Source organism: Haliaeetus albicilla, chromosome 6 (assembly GCF_947461875.1).
Source record: "Haliaeetus albicilla chromosome 6, bHalAlb1.1, whole genome shotgun sequence".
NCBI classification, from domain to species: domain Eukaryota; kingdom Metazoa; phylum Chordata; class Aves; order Accipitriformes; family Accipitridae; genus Haliaeetus; species Haliaeetus albicilla.
Window position 1 is genome coordinate 47,518,286 of NC_091488.1, and position 18,011 is coordinate 47,536,296.

The 18,011-nt window shown below is 39.5% G+C and overlaps 1 protein-coding gene across 2 annotated transcripts in view; it reads left to right on the forward strand.

Annotated features, from left to right (window-relative positions):
• LOC104310479 (transient receptor potential cation channel subfamily V member 6) overlaps window positions 1-18,011 on the forward strand; it is a 29,802-nt gene that overhangs the window by 3,164 nt on the left and 8,627 nt on the right. The window contains exons 2-9 of one of the 2 annotated variants that reach the window (XM_069786086.1): window positions 7,762-7,859; window positions 8,404-8,526; window positions 9,469-9,609; window positions 10,159-10,257; window positions 10,458-10,633; window positions 11,496-11,642; window positions 16,878-17,090; window positions 17,455-17,541. In XM_069786086.1, the coding sequence (XP_069642187.1) occupies window positions 7,762-7,859; window positions 8,404-8,526; window positions 9,469-9,609; window positions 10,159-10,257; window positions 10,458-10,633; window positions 11,496-11,642; window positions 16,878-17,090; window positions 17,455-17,541 (1,084 nt within the window). Of the gene's footprint in view, window positions 1-7,672; window positions 7,860-8,403; window positions 8,527-9,468; window positions 9,610-10,158; window positions 10,258-10,457; window positions 10,634-11,495; window positions 11,643-16,877; window positions 17,091-17,454; window positions 17,542-18,011 lie in introns of those variants that run through there. The other variant, XM_009924442.2, reaches the window with a different exon arrangement.

Consider the following 18,011-nt stretch of genomic DNA (forward strand, 5'->3'; position numbering starts at 1 on the left):
GAATTGCTGTTCAATCTCTTTCTTCATGTGTAATGGTTCTTTGAATCTTATTGGCAGTTGATCTCAGCATTATCTACAGTGAGGGATTTCTTTGGCTTAATCCTGCACTGTATAACATTTCCCAGAGGGCCATCCAAGTTCAGGAAATGTGATACAATCTCCTAATATTAAAAAGGACTTTGAATTTATTTTGCCTTACTCTGCTGGTTTCTTTCTATCCAAGACTCTCCTTCTTAAACAGCCTGTGGAGTCCCAGGGACAGTGGTCACATCTCATATGTCCTTTCTAGAACTATCTTTGGAAGTAAACTCTGGGATCTACATACATTGGAGCATATGAACATAAAAATCCAACATAGTTCATAATCATGGGGAACAAAGAGATGAATACTTATGAAAATTCAGTCCTGATAGAGGTGAAGAGGAATCACATGCCTGTCACAGTCTAATAGATCTTCCAGAAATTATGAAAGCCATTGCTTGATTTATTTTTCTTAGTCCGGATTTCAGTGTAAGAGGTTCTAAGGAGATGTGAACAAAATCTCCCTAGCATGTAATTTTAGAAATTCCACCGTATGAGATTTGCACTGTTCATAAAAAAATAACTAAAAAATAAATCAGAAAGCAGCGCAAATGAGTACATGGATCCAGGACAATTATGTAATATTTTTCTTTCTGCTATTTCCTGCCTCTATAACTTTGATTGATAAATAATCTATCTTCTGTGTGTCTTTTCTCTTTCACAGCTGCTGCTTAGGGATTAGTGGTATCACCTGGCCTTTGTGGGATGCTTTAAGGCTTAATTATTCTAATGACAATAAAATATTTAACTTGTGTGGTACATTTAAAAAAAAAACCCTAACCACAAAACAAAGCATTTTTACACACTAATTAACTATAGAAATCTGTGGTATGAGAAATAATGCATTAGAGGTGCTTGGGACAATTTGCATAACTTGCAGACAGCTATGGTCATTCCAAACATGTTGCAATAAAAACTTTATATCCCCTTTAGTTTCCAAATTTTTTTGTGACTTTTTAGTCTCACAGACATGTTAGCGAAGTGCTTTGCTTATACTGAAAACAAATCTTTCTCAAGCTGGTAGTGAATGAGAGATGTCACCATAGTTTTGCTGTTCATTTGTCTAAACAACATTACTGAGTTTTCAGTGCACAAATTAATGTAGGACTGTCTTGTCTTAAAATCCACAACGCCTCTCAGTATTAATTGGTTCCTTTGCTCCCAAAGGTGACAGTGAAATAAAGATGCCAGCTCCCATTTCCACCACTTCATTTGTAATATGTTTCAATAACAGTGCTTCCGAGTAGTCAAGATGCAAAGAACATCCTGTTGGAAACTCTGCTGCTGCATGTAAAATAAAGTCAAAGGCATCACTGGTAGCATTTCTGGTCTTTCCTTATGCTGTTACATCATCCTAATGAAGTTTTGAGTCTAATAATGGAAAACAACCCTCCTTAATTTCACAAGTGCAAAGGTCCTCCAGAACTGACATTTCCCCAACAATGCATGTACACACATCTGACCTCAGTGCCTGAGATGTAGCTTAGGCTCACAGATTTAGGAAGCTATTTGCCGCCTTAAACTTGGCTATAGCTTTCCTTGTGAAGAAGTAAACATGAAAACTGTGCTCTGAGAAAAAAACACCTCAAATTAAAAAGTTGTTACAGAAAACTAATTAGACACAGGGTGAGGAACACAACCTAGAATAAATGTGCAAGAAAAGCCCTACTGGAGAGAGTTGGAAGTTTTGATGCAGGATGAGGTTATGCTTCAGAGAACAAATTTGTTTTATGAATAACTCAGTGATAATAAAGAATAACATCTGCTGAAGTGTTAATCCAGTTCTAGCATGAGATTATTCTTAGGATGGTCTCAGATGCAGAATTAAGAACAGGAGATTAATGCAAGGAGATTGCCCTGCTGGAAGTGACTGAGCAAGATTTCTATTGCTTAGTGTGGTAGATAGCTAAATATCTGAACAGATAAGACTTCCCTGTTTTTTGTCTGGTAGCATCGGCAATTAGTAACCTGTTTAATTTATTTCCAGAGAAGCTCTGTTTACTGTAAACTGAAGGGGCTTTGACATACATGCACAAGACGTTCCAGTTAATTTGCTGAGTCTTGCTGTCGATGCTGAAGAAATTTGTTGGCCCTGTTGATTGTCCAAGCCCCTGTTATCTGTCTCCTTTTCACTTTGTGCTATTACTTCCTAACTAATTCTTTAGCATCTTGTTAGATGATTGCATTGATCCTCTTGCTGGCTGGTTAGCTTCCTCTGAGCACTCTTCTACTGTCCTGCAGTCTTGCATACATTTACATAAACGTACTAGGAGAAGGAATGGAGAATCTCCTTTGGCAATTTCTGGATGAAGTATTGAGTACGGATATTCTGAGCACCACAACAGGGAAAGAAAAGAAAGCTGAAATAATACCCTGCTGATGAATTTATAGCTCAGTTAGAAAGAATTGCTTTAGAACCTCAGTAACTGACATAGTTATGAGGATAAAGCATGACACTAGCAGATGCCAAACTTAAAATAGAGCAAACAATAGGAAAATTCCATACAGTGAATGACTCAAGTAGTAGAATCTAAGGGAAGGAAAGAAGAGAAAGAGATGCTCCTTTGCACCTCTGCTGAGCTCAGTCTTAAAAAAGAAGCTTCAGATTGGTTGCTGTCCAGACAGTTCATATATTTAACATATTTCCTTGTTTTAAAAGAATAAACCTATAAATCCAAATTCTTCTTTTTATAAAAGAGTTAAGGCTTATGGACTTGTCCTTGCATTCTTTATCTCTTCATAAGTGTAATGAGCAGGATGCACTCCAAAAGAAGTGCTTAAGAAGCTGTAAATCCAATATAAATCCAACATATTACCAGCAGAAAATGCTTGTGAAATCCTTAACCTTGTTTAAAACTATTTTACGTGACTCCCTCAGTCAGAATCTGACCTACATTCTATCTTCTCTGTTTCACAATGGATTTTCGGGTGTTCCTGATTTTGTCCTCACCTACATTGAAAAACAGCTTCCTGAGCATATAATTGAATCATCTGTTAAGAAAACTGACTGATAGTAATGCATGATCAAGGCTTCCTAAGTGCCTCAACACAGCTACATTCCTTAGCTCAGTAAGAAGACCCAGGAGCACTTCCAGGTGGATACTGTTGTGGTTTTCATTGTCTGTCAAACTACTGGTTAGCCATGTAGCTATGCTTATCCTAAACTGATCCTATAAGGCAACATCAGTACTGCCTAGTGCTAAAGACCTAACTTAGCTGGCTAAATTAAGAGCTTAGTGTCCCTTGACTCCATAGCTGATGAAGACATTGATTTAGAACAGGATCTTAACTTAGAATTGCTGAATTGTCTTCTCAGAGTGTCTAAGCAGGTCTCTGCTGAATCATTTTCTGAAAGCCACCCTCTCCACACAATGGTACTTTATGGAAACTAAGCATCTACTGTAGGCAGCTCTGTTAAGAGACTAAGTTACAGATTTTACCTGCTGCTGGCTTGACACACAGAAAGTAGAGTTGTAAAATGTGAAATTCATGCTGTGTTTGATGGGCCAGGAAGAAATTAAAATGTTTTGAAGGTTCTAGATTGAGGTGACTTTGTTTTATTTTTTATATTAGTGAATTTGGCTCACCTAGTACTTGACATTTATATGCTCAGCACATTGCTGTAATGTATTAAAAATGAGTTGATAATTATAATGGTACATTTTAAATGAGAGTAAAATGTTTCCCCAATTATGGGACAGAAAATTAAATGAGAGTAAAAGCATATAGTATAAACATGTAAGTCACAGACCTTTCAGGCATCAGAGGCAGCATGCCATGACATTTGCCAACACTTCTGGGATCTTCACCAGCTTGCTGTTTGGCCTGGGATCTCTGATTCTTCAAGTCCAGTTGGACATTCCTACAATAAGTAGAAAGGTTTGACAATTTTGCCCTAAATTTCTGAAAGCTGAGTATAGTAGTTATTAGGTGTCTTAGCAGGCTTGTAATTTAATTAGTTGTTTACAAGGGCTTTAGAGAATTTTGTGAGAAAGGTATTGTGTTTGTTTCCTCCCACATGGTCTCTTGCCCAATCCTTCCTCCTCTCTGAGGTCATTTGAGGGATAAAGGCCTACCCAGTAAAGCATCAACATATTAATTGTAGCATTGTTTATACTATTGACACCGCACCTCCTTCCCACTTCCTGCCTCTGAAACTTAACATTGTCCAGGAACACTGATTCCTTCTCAGCCAAAATAATGGCACAGATGCAAGCTTGTTTCACTGATACTGAATCTTACAACTTTTGCTCAGAGTGCCTCTCTATTTTATTCCTATTTGTCTGATCCTAGATGCAATGTTCTCATCAAATCATCTTGTAATTAGCAACTAACGCAACTGAGGCATGAGTAAGCTAAAGAAGGAATACTTCTCAAAGCAGCAAGGCTAAGAGTTTGAAGGACACATAAAAATATCTCAGAATGGCTCCCTAGTTTGTTCAGCATGGTTCATTACATTCCGAATGTTTTTATTTCTCCTCTGTTCTTCAGCATTTTTCTAGTCTAGTTTCTAGTAACTTAGATAATGGGGTGCTGCTGGTGATGGGAAATGCTCCTTTTATGGAATGATAAATGTAATGTTCGGTTATGCTTTTATTACCTGTAGCCCATGCCCATTAATTTACACTTATTCAAATGATTCCTATTTATCTGTGTAATTCTGATACTTCTCTTTGTTTTGCTTTATCCTCCAAGTTCTCTCAAGTGTGTCAGTATTTTCTGCTACAAAGGTGTGCAGAACTTGCACATTTCAGGTGGATTAAATCCAGAGATAATGGCATATCAAGTAATTTTTTTTTTTTTTTGGTTCAAGGTTCTATTGTTCATAAAAGACAATAAAGCATAAAAGACAAAAGTTCATAAAGCAATAAATACATATTTCTATAAGCCACAGAATCTATGTTGCCTGTTTTCCTACAGTTTTATTGTTAAATTATTCTATACCTAATAAGCACAAGTTCTGAGAAAACATTTTGTGCAATGGGCCATTTATATTCTCTCTCTTTCTCTGATGTGGGTTTTCTTCTGGCTTTATTATAATAGAGTTATATTAATAATATATTCCAACATCAGTGTTATCACTTAGTGCAAAACACCTATTGCTTTATATAGTATTTGCCCTATAAACTGTATCCTGAAAATCTTGTAACTAAATAATATCAGAATACAAGGAAGAAATCTGGGACATCACAAGGAAAAAGCATTGAATATATCTCCAGGTATATGGTTTAACTAATGTATTTGTCCCACGTGCTTTTTTGTGTGTGTGTGTGTGTGTGTGTGTGTGCGCGTGAGACTAACATCCAGTCTATTGGCAGCTGTTAGATTGTAGTAAAAGGACAGACTGGGGCTGGTAGGAAAATGAGGGCTGATGTTCTCCTTTTTCATATCAGGTTGAATTTGTCATTGTTCTACTGTGTTCCTTAGACTTATTCCACATCACACATTACAGCTTGACCTGAGCCATGCTAGATAATTAAGAACAAATTAAACATCTGTACTACAAGAAAGCAGAGGTGAGATAAAAGCACAACATTTGTATCTGAACAGAGATCTAAAACTGAATTTATCCTATTTGGAGAGAGGAATCTCCTTCTGTTTTATACTGAAAATTCATGAGATGTAAGCTGTTTCTTTGGGTTTGAGGGTCTTTCTTCCCCTTAAATCTTTAGCTCCTGAACTTGGGCTACTTTGAATTCTTTATTTGTATAAAAACAAAAATAAAAAAACCCTACTCCAAACCACTTTTCATGAACTAAAAGGTAAATCTGAAAATGTTCACGGATAACAGAAATATTTACCCCAAATTAGTAGATTTAGTTCTATATTTTGTGATTTTTGGGTGGCCCACTCATTATTTTGAACATTGGCAAAGCTCATTTGGATGCTGAGCAAACAGGCATTACAGGTAACTCTTTGCACCCTCCCTTCAGGTACTTATACACATTGAGAAGAACCCCGCCCGAGCCTTCTCTTCTCCAGGCTAGACAGTCCCAGTTCTCTCAGCCTTTCTTCATATGAGAGATGCTCTAGTCCCATAAACATCTGTTTTGGGTTTGTGTGGCGCGGGGTTTTTTTGGTAGCGGGGAGGGGGCCGCAGGGCCGGCTCCTGTCAGAAGCTGCTCGAAGCTCCCCCGCCTCCCAGCCGGCCCGGCCTCTGGCCCAGGCCGAGCCCCTCAGTGACAGTGGTAACACCTGTGGGAGAACAGATTTAAGAGGGGAACCCCCAGTGAGTCAGGGGATTGGAATGTGAGAGGAACTTCTCTGTGGATACCGAGGTCAGTGAAGGAGGAGCAGCAGCAGGAGCGGGGAGGAGGGGATGCCCCCGCAGCCCGCCGGGAGGCGGCAGGCTGTGTGTGTCCCCCCCAGCCCATGGAGGGGAGCGGGGGAGCGGATGTCCCCCAAAATGGCCGCGACTCCCGCGCTGGAGCAGTCTGTGACTGAAGGACTGCACCCTGTGGAAGGGACCCACGCTGGAGCAGTTTGTGAGGAACTGCAGCCCGCGGAAGGGACTCACGCTGGAGAAGTTCGTGAAGGGCTGTCTCCCATGGGAGGGAGGGACGGACCCCATGGCGAAGCAGGGGCCGAGCGCGGAGTCCTCCTCCCCCGGAGGAGGAAGGAGCGGCAGAGGCAAGGTGTGAGGAACCGACCCCAATCCCTATTTCCCGTCCCCCTGTGCCACTGGAGGGAGGACGTGGAGAGAACTGGGAGTGGAGTTGAGCCGGGAAGGTGGGAGGACTGGGGGGAAGGTGTTCTCAGGTTGGGTTTTACTTCCCAATATCCGTGTTTTGTTTTGATTGGTAGTAAGTTAAATTGATTTTGTTTCTTCTCCAAGTTGAGCCTGTCTTTTGCCGTGACCTGTGGGGAGTGATCCCTCCCTGTCCTTGTCTCGACCCACGAGCCTGCCGTTATATTTTCTCCTCGTTCCACGTGGGCTGGGGTGGGGGGGCAGTGAGCTAGCGGCTGCCAGGTGCTTTGTTACCAGCTGGGCTGAAACTACGAATCCGTCTTTGTGGCCCTTTGCTGAACTCTCTCCAGTAGCTCCATATGTCTTTTGTACTGAGGATCCTAGAACTGGACACAGACTCTAGGTATGGCCTTACCAGAGCTGAGTAGGATGGGGAGGATCACCTCCCTTGACCTGCTGTTTGCATGAAAGGACCTTGCTGTAGTGAAGTTTGGTGACTGTACTTGTAAATTCTTCATCAGCCCCAAAGGATATACTGAAATAACCCAGAGCCTCATTGCATATGCAAAGGCACTCTTCAGCTTTAAGTGAACCATTCAGTCTGGAACTTGTTTGATGGATGGCATGCTCTTTCCCAGTACAGGCATACATTTCTGTTCTCAACAATTTCCTCAATTTTCTCAGCATTAGAGAAAAAAATAGCATAGCTAAGCTTTCAAATTTTTCATCATAAACTTATATGGTGAGGAACTACATTTCAGAGCTCTTTCTTTTAATTATACCATAGGAAGTGTTGCTACAACACAGGGGGAATTCTTGTTTATACTTTTCCATCCTTTATGGGAGTAATTCAGATGATAGCTGTGCATTACTCATTTTTCAGTGGAAGTGTTGAAGATACATACCGTCTCAAGCAAAGGCCATGCTAGCTCTGGAGGGAGGCACCATGTGTTTAACTGTGTTCCTTATCAGCTGCTTTTTCTTGACTACAGGATCTGGGAATCCCCACTCCTCCAGGCTGCCAAAGAGAACAACCTCCCAGCCATTAGGAAGCTTCTCACTGATGGAACATGTGATATTTATCAGAGAGGTAACTTTATTATTTGTGACAGATGGTTTTCTGTGGAAGGCAAGAGTCTGCTACAAGGAGAAGAGTAGTATGTTTGTTTTCTAAAACATTTGCATTAGCAGACTCAAACTACTTAACTCTGTGTCAGCAGCTTTGCAGCAAAGTGAGTTTTCTGACTTGGACAGCTCATCAAACCCTAAGGGAATGGTGATGATCAGAGGTTTACAGCTTGAATGGGCCCATTTTTCTAGGGGGACTGAAGGAGGTGGTTTACTGTGAAAGGTGGTCAGTGGAAGGGCTGTGTGTTGATTCAGTCCACACCCGAGTCTGCTGTCACTTACGAACACCTGAAGTCTCTGTTCAGCTTTCAGATTTTGATGGAGTGAAGGACAGAGTCTATGCAGTTATGTGGCTGTTACCATGTCATATGATGAGATGGCACCTGGCAGTACTTAAGGGGGGACCTAGCACTCCTGTAATTCTCTACCCCAATAAATCCACTTCTGCTTTTGTCCCATGTAGTTGAATGTCTAGACGACTCACATGCTTCTCCTACTCTTTCTAGGTGCAGTGGGGGAGACTGCCCTTCACGTAGCTGCTTTGTATGATAACATGGAGGCGGCAGTGACTCTGATGGAAGCAGCTCCTGAGCTTGTCAATGAGAGGATGACATCAGAACTCTATGAAGGTAACAACTCATGGAATGAGGATGGGCAGGGTTCTCTGCAGGGGGAGAGAGGAAGTACTACCTGTACATTGAGGAAAGTGGCTTATACTGTTCCTGGTTCAATATATTGCTAAACTGTTACGTAGCAAAACCAACACATAAATGGCTCCTGACCATTTGTGGAAGGTGGAATTATATTAAACCCAAGTACACACATGTGCAAACAAGCAGATGCGCAACTGATAAACCCTTAACCACAGGTGGGCCTGTTGGCTGTAGTGGGATTGCAAAGATATGTACAGTTTGCTTTCTGGCATACTCATGTGTAACAAAGGGGTAACCTACCTGATCTCCTCTGAAAGGAGAAAAAAATAGTTCTTTGGTTGACAAAGAATAGGAATTGAAAACAAATGTGGCCACTGCTTTTGAGTCTAGACTCTAAGCCAGGTTTTTAAAGAATGGTTCTGATTGACTACACAGGAATACCAGACAGAATCTTGAAACCACTAAAATAATAATGAGGGGGGTTTAAAAATTCTATTACCTAGTTTGAAGGATTAGATCAAGTCGTCTTTGGGAGCTTTGTCTTGACGTGATCTTCATGTCCCATGAAGGAAAGCATAGTCAGTCACACAGCTTTCAGCATGCTTCCTCGAAGAGTGTGGCATATCTTGGTTTCTCCCAGAAAAAATCCAGAAAGTGCATCCTGTTGGATTTTTTGCGAGGTTGTAAAGTCAGTTTTCATGAATTCATAAAAAGATTTTTGTAGAGTGGGACCTCTGGAAAATCAGTAGTCCAACCCTCTGCACACAACAGGGATAACTTCAAAGATAAATCACATAGCAGCTATGGATGCAGTCCCAAAAAACTTTGATGTACCATGACTGAAATGTGAACTGCAGGCTACTTATCAGCCTGAAGTTGCTTTCTTGGAAGGTGAGGTTTTATTTCTGTGTCTTACAGGGCAGACAGCTCTCCACATTGCAGCTGTGAACCAGAACATCACTTTGGTGAAGGCTTTACTCAAGAGAGGGGCCAATGCCTGCACAGCACAGGCTACTGGACACTTCTTCAGGCGCAGCTCCCAGAACCTTCTCTATTTTGGTACAGTCTTGTCTTCTTCCCTTGCTGCTATGGGAGGGAACCAGCAGAGTGATGAGGGAACATAAGGGAGGCTTGGTTTAGTATCCATCTAAACCGGATAAGCAGAGGCTTATCTCTGAGTGTCTCTAGGTGTCATCAGTCACACACCTTTTAGCAGACAGTAGGATACATCTGAGTATGTAAATACTACATAAATATGTAAATCATACACATTTTATATATCTGCATGTATGCAAAAAAATATACATTTTATAAAAATTATAATTTACTTCTTCCTAGCAGCATATACTGCAACTTACTTGTCAACTTCCTTATTTAGATAATGTCCCCAAAAGAATACTTCTTCCTTTTAGTGTTGGGGGGGGGCAGGCCTTTTTCTTCCTTTCTGAGTAGGATGAGGAGTGGGGCAGGAAATTTACAGGTTACCTGAAGTAACTTTTCCTTTCATATCTCTGGCTTCATAGCATAGATAGCTTTCCTTCAGCACGCTTCAACCTCTCCTGCCTACTGGGGTCTTAATGTTGTTTCTCCCCATTCCTTTCTTTGCAGGGGAACATGTTTTATCATTTGCTGCCTGTGTGGGAAATGAGGAAATTGTACAGTTGCTCATTGAAAATGGAGCTGATATTAGAGCTCAAGATTATCTGGGTATGTGCTGTGTGGCCTAGTGAATTGCATACGGTGGATCTGGATGCTTTAAATCAGACTGTCATCTGTGCATGCACATATTTTTCTCTCATTACAAACAGCCGTGGGATGTGAGGAAAATGAAAGCCATTAGTCAATTGCCAGTCTTTGCACAGGGCTGGGCTATTCCACATACTTTATCTGGTCTGCTTCCTTCATAGGTAACACTGTTCTTCACATCCTGGTTCTCCAACCTAATAAGACGTTTGCCTGCCACATGTACAGCCTGATACTTTCCTATGACAGGAACAAAGAGGCACCAGGTTCACTTGAGTTGATTCCTAACAATGAGGGGCTTACTCCATTCAAACTGGCTGGAGTTGAGGGTAACACTGTGGTGAGTTTGTGTGACACAGTTGCCTCCATATAGAAGAGAAATGGAGAACTTGAAATAACATCATGCAGACCAAGGGAGTTTGTGCATATTCTTAGTGGGTAGAAGATAGATAACAAGTCCTTTTTTTTTTTATAAGTCTCATGTAGGACCAGAAAACCCTTTATAAGAAATTTCTTTATCCTAATGAAAGAAACAAGTTCTTAAAGAATAGATCTTTTGACCCAATTTTTTAAGTATTTTGAGTTAAACAGGTATTAACAGAAATATCCAGCCCCAGTAATTTTTTTGGAAGTCTGCCTGAAATTATTTTTGTTGTCTAGATTTCACTACCTTAAGTGTGACACAAGGGGAAACTTCCTCAGGTATCCACAGACAGTTATTCATAGACAAGAAGTCAATATTTAATGTAAACTCTCATCCTTTCCCTTAACAAAAAGGCAAAGGTGGTTAGTGTTTCTTCTGTAGATCTAGAAAAGACAGGATCATTTCCCTTGCCACACCTCTTTCCTGATAACTTTCCTGATAACTTTTAGAAGAGTATAAAAGGATTTTTTCTAATTAACTTATTCCCTATGAAATCTGTTGTCAAAATGTATAACTGTGTCAAATAACTTCAGGAGTTTGATTAGAATTTGAGTAAAAATCACTCATCCCTTACCTCAAGCATGAGCTAATAATCAAATGGGAATCAGAAAAGGTTCTTCCACTTATTAACCTGCTGTAATTGTCCCTGAGAGATATGAGAACCACAACAAGGAAAATACATTGTAATTAAGGGTTTTTAACAACTTTATTTGTTCTCATTGCAAATACACTGTATACTGGAAAGCTTGTGATATCCTTGACCCCCTTTTCTCTTCAGATGTTTCAACACCTTATGCAGAAGCGGAAGCACAATCTCTGGTCCTTTGGCCCCTTGACCACTGTGCTCTATGATCTCACAGAGATTGACTCCTGGGCTGAAGATCAGTCCTTCCTTGAGCTCATTGTCTCAAGCAAGAAGAGAGAGGTACTGTGGGCACCACATGCTTTCTATATGCAGACCATGGTGATTATAAAAAGAATTATGAGTTTGAAGGTTCAAGCTCTTTTATATTATGCATAGAGCAAGGACTTTGTACTGTGTGCTGCAGGGAATATGTGAAATGTAGCAGCTTACTAATGTTTGGGCTACATCTGATGCTTTATATACAGTTTCTTCTGAGGTGTGAAACTTGCAGATGACTGAAAGAACTTAATATGAGCAAGCTACAGCAAATGACATTGTGTGATTCAGTAAAGGGTTGTCTCTCTTTCACCAGGCTCAAAGATATCAGTGACAAGTACCTCTAGAGTAGCTCTAGCAAGTAGCTTTCTATAACTGATACTGATTAACTCCCACAATGTCCCTGTGAGACACGGCTATGTTCAGAAATACTAAACTGGAGTGCATTTTAAAACCACTCATTATTATTTCCTTTACTTAATGACATTGCTACTCCAGGTTATGACTCAAAGCGGGCGAATTATCTCTGCTGTAGGCTCAAAAATTTATAAAGGGATCACTGAGATAAAAATAGCAGAGTGTAATGGCAACCATAGGCAGATCTCCTTAAGTCTTTAAAGGTACAGTACCCTATCAGTTGTAATCACCTTAAATAATCCTAATAGGACAGGAAATGAATTGGCAGACACTTTAATTACCACAATTCTACCCATCCTGTATTATTTCCATCTATCAAAATTTTAGTCAAACTTCTCTAACAGAAGTTTCAGCTACTGGAGAGCTTTGCACAGTGTGAGGGAAGTCTGTGAAAGTCTCATTTGCTTTTATTGAAAATCCTCTAAATTTCTATGTGTGGTGGTACATATGGAAATTCAAGGGAAAGCAGTCTATGTAAAAAAATAGAACACCCTTAGAAGTTGTCCAGAAGACTAAACCATAATTTTAAAGAAAGCAGAATATTGTGCCTCTTATCTTATCCCAAAACATGTAGTGCATGCAGATCTAAGATTCCTAATTTCAGAGGACAAGATGTCCCCAAATACCATGAGATATTATGATTTTTATTTTCTAGAATGCTCTTAAATATGAACAATTGCAATTTTTGCATGCATAACTAGTAGTTCTTTTTTGCATTTCATATATGTTTGGCCCAAAATGTTTGCTGTCTCCTCCAGAAGAATGCTATGTGGTCACCCCATCCTATCATACCCTCCCAGTCCAGTATTGGACCAGAGGAGCATCTTTAGGCTCCAATCAGAAGCAGGTTCCTCTTGTGTTAAGGGGAATACATGCACAAGTAGGTACTGAGATATATTTTTCTGACCCTTAAGTGGATGAAAAGTGGAAAAAATAGAAGGGAACTAAACTACAGGGAGATTATAGTAAGCTTCAAGCTTACATCATCCTTTTGCAAATGAAATTTACTCTCCTGTGCAAAGAATTCTAGGATACTGACTTCTGCAGAAAACAGAACACCTCAGGCTATCTAGCTAGGTTCATTACCTCTCACTTAGTTTTGATCCTTCAGGATATTTCTTAGGCCATTCAAGAGTTCTGTTAGTCATGTCCATTTACTGAAACATATGTATTCCTTGCACTTCGTGCAATCTGTCTTTGGCTGACTTAGAGGAAGCAGGGCAATGTAGCAAGAGAAGGAAAACATCTATAGTGCAATAAGAAGTTTTCCTTTAAAGTAACCCACTTATGCCAATTTGACTTACTTCTCCTTGTTTATTTCAGTGGTCCCCTAAATATTACAATAGGAAGTAGGTCTAGAAGCATTTAATAAAGTTTGTGGGTCAAATTCATAAGCAAGGTGTAAAGTATACCCTGTTTGTCCTACTTGTGCTTTAAGTGTCAGTCTTCTAGCAGAAGGTGAAGGCTTGATATAGATGACAAGTACTAGTCTCTTCTGGAAAAATGTTCCAATTTTCTTATCCTAAATATTCTGATACAAAAGACTTGTATTGCTGTACTAACAAGAATATTCTGTCATCCTCAGTTCTATGTTCCTACAAACAACAAAAACATTTCAAAGATTTATCACATAAATTTTAGTTCTTAGTTTTCTGTTTTACCCTCAAGATGTCATCAGAACTGAGGATAATTTCCAATCAATTATATATATACCTTTGTTTCCCTTTTACAGAAAAGGCCTTGTTGACATTTTGGCACTTGGTTGGCAACCTCAGAAAGGATTCTTGGAAAAGTAGCTTATTGCTCATGTGAACCCTGCATATGTTCTATGAGAATGGTCAAATAAATTCTTCCCTTTTTCATAGGTAGAGAAACTGCAAATGAAATAACACTGACTGTCTTAAAGTAGCTGAATCCAACTGCCTTTGCCTATCTCTGGAGTAGATCAAGCCCCTTGACCTACAAAGCAAACTTTGATCCTTCATAAACATACCAGCCCTAGTCCTATTTCTGGACTAAGTATTTACATATTCTACTTACATCAATAGAAATTACACTTCCACATAGGGAAGACAGATGAGGGACTACAGGCTCACTTTTCAACTGTGGGAAACCAGTACAATTATAGCTTCAATTCAGCTATACTGATTTCTTCCAGATTGGGAATGGACCCAAAACAGTTATGAGATGACAGAAAAACACAAAAAGACTACATGCTGATTTTCTGGGCTTGCAGGTGCCAGTAAACAAAGTACCTTTGTTTTACTTTCATTTTAACAGAATATGGCTTATAACTGAATGAAAAAGAAAATTTGTTTTGAAAATACTTTAGGGTGATCCATTTGATTCCAAAGTAGAGATCTAGTTCTTCAACTACCACAGATCTTGGAGGCCATGATAACCTGAGTCGGCATCATCCACCTACTTTGAAAATAACATTTGTCATTTCTGTGGAACATACTTCCTCACAGTGGGACTCTGTGTATTTTATGACCAGTAGGGAATCACAGGCCAAATTTTTCAAAAGAACTCAGTATGAAAAGACCCTAATATTCTGTCTTACATCTTATTCATATCAGCATAGTGCTCTTGTCACTATGTTGTTGAATACATCCCAATAGTGCACTAAATACTAAAATTAACATCTTTCCCATGTGTTTCATTCTTTCCTCACAGACTAGTTTACTAAGCAGAGCATCTAGTTTTGGGTGGGCTTGAGAATGATTACTTTTTTGCACACAATATTGTGTGTTCACATTGGACAAATTAAGCTAAAGAAGTGCACTTGGCCTAGATTCATCCCATCTCATTTTTTTCTCCAACTGAAGTGTCTAATTAAGGAATACAGATTCCCTACATTTTACATGTGGATGATAGAGAAACGCAAGTAACTAAGTATCTCCAGAGAGCAGTTTAGATCTTAGGTGAGCTGAATGGCAATCTGTGGGACCCTATTGCCTACAAGGAGAAAAATCTTGGGATAACCGCATCACTAATGAAGATACCTCCTTTAAGTGCCTAAAGTTATGTGATGGGGTTACTGGCAGTAGTGATACTCTAGGGACATAGATGAGGCAAAGTTTGTAGGAAGAAGTAATGACATTTATTAGACATTTCATGTAGTTGCAATTTCATCTTGTTCTGGGAAAACAGTTAAAAAGAGCAGAGTGACATTGATCTTTCCAAGTTTTATAGTTGTCATCCTAGCAGCAAATCAAGAGATTCACTCAGAGGCATAGATGAGCAATGTTCAACAGAGGAAAATATGTTGAATTTTTTTTCCCTATAACATCTCTCTCTTTTCTTTGTCCTTTATATGCATGTGTGCAAATCAACCAGATCAACCATGAGGGCACTTAAGAAAATTTCTGTATTCTTCCTGTTAGTTTTTGAAATGGAATTGTATGATAGGAGAGGATTCTTCCCTCCAGTGCTCATAACTCTTCTGTTCTTAATTTTTATAGACCCTCTTTGTCACTTCTAAAACAATGGTCTCAACTTTTATGATGAAGCTTTCTTTTTGTATAGAATTCCTCAGCTACTCAGTATGTGTGGATATATGCAGATCTTTGACAGAAACACAAGCTCAAGGCATGCAGCAGCACTGTTTTTCATGCGTGCAAGATGCTCACTGAAGCTTCTGTTTATTCCTGAAAATGTCTGTGGTCTTCTATTTGAGCTGCACCACTGAGATTCTAAAAAGAAGGGCCAAAACATTGAATATGATATAAATAATCTAAAGGAAGTAAGTTGAAGGAGCCTGGCTTTTTTCATAGTATATCTCACTGGGGTTATAGTGCAGGTTTTATCATCATAGCTTAATGGCAAAAACTTGAAAATCCAGTCCATTAACAGGCTGCATTTAGACAGAAATTAAGGAGCTTTGGAAATTACCTGCTAAATCAAGGTAATATCAGTGTCAGTTTTTCAAAGAGAGCTAATCATCTAAAGGACCTTTTGATATGTTTCCTACAGATGAAGAGTTCTACAAAAACTACCAAAGTTGATAGAAATAGCTGTTGAAACCAATGTTAACTTACATGTATAAATGCAGAACTCCAATTTGGAGAAAAAAATCTAAGCGAATTTTGCAAGGTTGCACAAACTTTTTTCTGTAGCTGAAAATAGAATCCAAATTATCTTATTTTCAGTTCTGTGTTCTAATAATGTATATTTTGCACAGAGGAGAGTATCTGTTTGCTGCAGAGTGCACTGTGTTGTCTTGCTTAACAGAAAATATTCTTCAAAATTCATTCCAGTTACAGTAAAAGGCAATTCATGAGTAGAAGTAGTTTTGTACGTGTTTGAATCCCTAGAGTTCATAGGGTAAATAAACTTTCTGACACTGTAAAGTTAGCCCAACCTTAATATGTATATATCTTGTACTCTGCATATAGCCTTGTAAAAGATAATGGGATCTTTCATAAAGGATGATATCAAATGCTATTTTAAATAGTATTTTTTATTTTCTGTAACACATCCTCATATATTAGCATTCATGGATCTAGATCATAGGTCTATCTCAAGTGTTTATACATGTCTAGGCCTACACAGACAACAAACTTATTCCAGTATCTAACATGCTTTTCTTGTGCTTCTCACTGGTACTCAAAAGCTGTTCTCTGCAGGATATGTTTTACTGTTTTTTTCCAAAGCTCTTTACTGGCAAACTGAGCAAATCCAAACCCACTTGAGCATTCCATTTTTGCAATATAAATTCAGCTTCCAAATGCTCAATAGAGTAGGTGAGAATAGCATGTTGACGTTCTCCCAGGAAACAGTGTGAATGTTTATAAACAAATGCCTTTATGGCAATTAATTCCTTCTTTCTATCTTTCTCAGGCACGGCAGATCTTGGACCTAACACCTGTGAAGGAGCTGGTGAGCCTGAAGTGGAATATGTATGGCCGTCCCTATTTCTGTTTCCTGGCTTTATTCTATATACTCTACATGGTCTGCTTCACTATGTGCTGTGTCTACCGACCTCTGAAACCCCGAATAGGCAACAAAACAAGCAGCAGAGACAATACAATCTATGTCCAGAAAATGCTGCAGGTACTGTGTCTATAGGAGTCAGAGCCTCATAGGCAGCATTGGGCAATTCTCATGTAACCTACTTAACTGGAAAGTCCAAGTATTTCCCAGTTCCCAGCTACTGTAGCTGTCCTCCTCTCTTTCTGCCAGCTGACCTTTGTCAGTGAGGAACATGGGGTATGCTGTGTTCTCCGCTGCTGGGGCTGAGCTGGTTCCTGTGGCCTTGTCAGGCCTAGTCATGTTTATTACCTTAACAGTGGGCCTTCTTTTCCCCCATCCTCTTTTTTAATTTCCTTTCACTCCCTTTAAAATTTAATTCACTCCCTTTAAAATTTAATTTTCATTTCCATTCACTTTTTTCCGTTTGTTATTTTTTTTTTTCCAGGAATCATATGTGACATATGAGGATGAACTGAGGCTGGTGGGGGAGCTGATCACAGTCATTGGAGCTGCAGTAATTTTGATCCTTGAGGTAGGAGAAACAGTGAGTTGTATAGTTGCGAGTTTCATCAAGACAGGTTTTACTTCCTAGACAAACATGAGTTTGTACTCGCAACTTGGTAGGGGTTATTTGCTTAGTCTAAGTGTTTTGATATACACCTGTGGCAATAGACACTGTCAACAGTATCTGTTGGATGAAATAGACTGTGACAATGTACTAGTAAGAGTCCAGGTGTGGAAGGAGCAATTAGAAGGACTGGCTGCACTCAAATACTATCTGCAGGGTAATGCCACAGTTCCCATTCGCACCATCTGTAGGTCCAGCTGAATCCCAGCTGTTGCATGAGATTCTTCACCCAGGACCCCTAAATACTCATGTGTTTAGGGGTGCTGGGTGAAGTAATTTCTGTGTGTACACAGAAAAGTTTATATTTAATTGGAGATCAGTGACTCTGTGGACCTATAACAGGAGCCTTACTCAACCAGAGTTCTGAGGTGGAC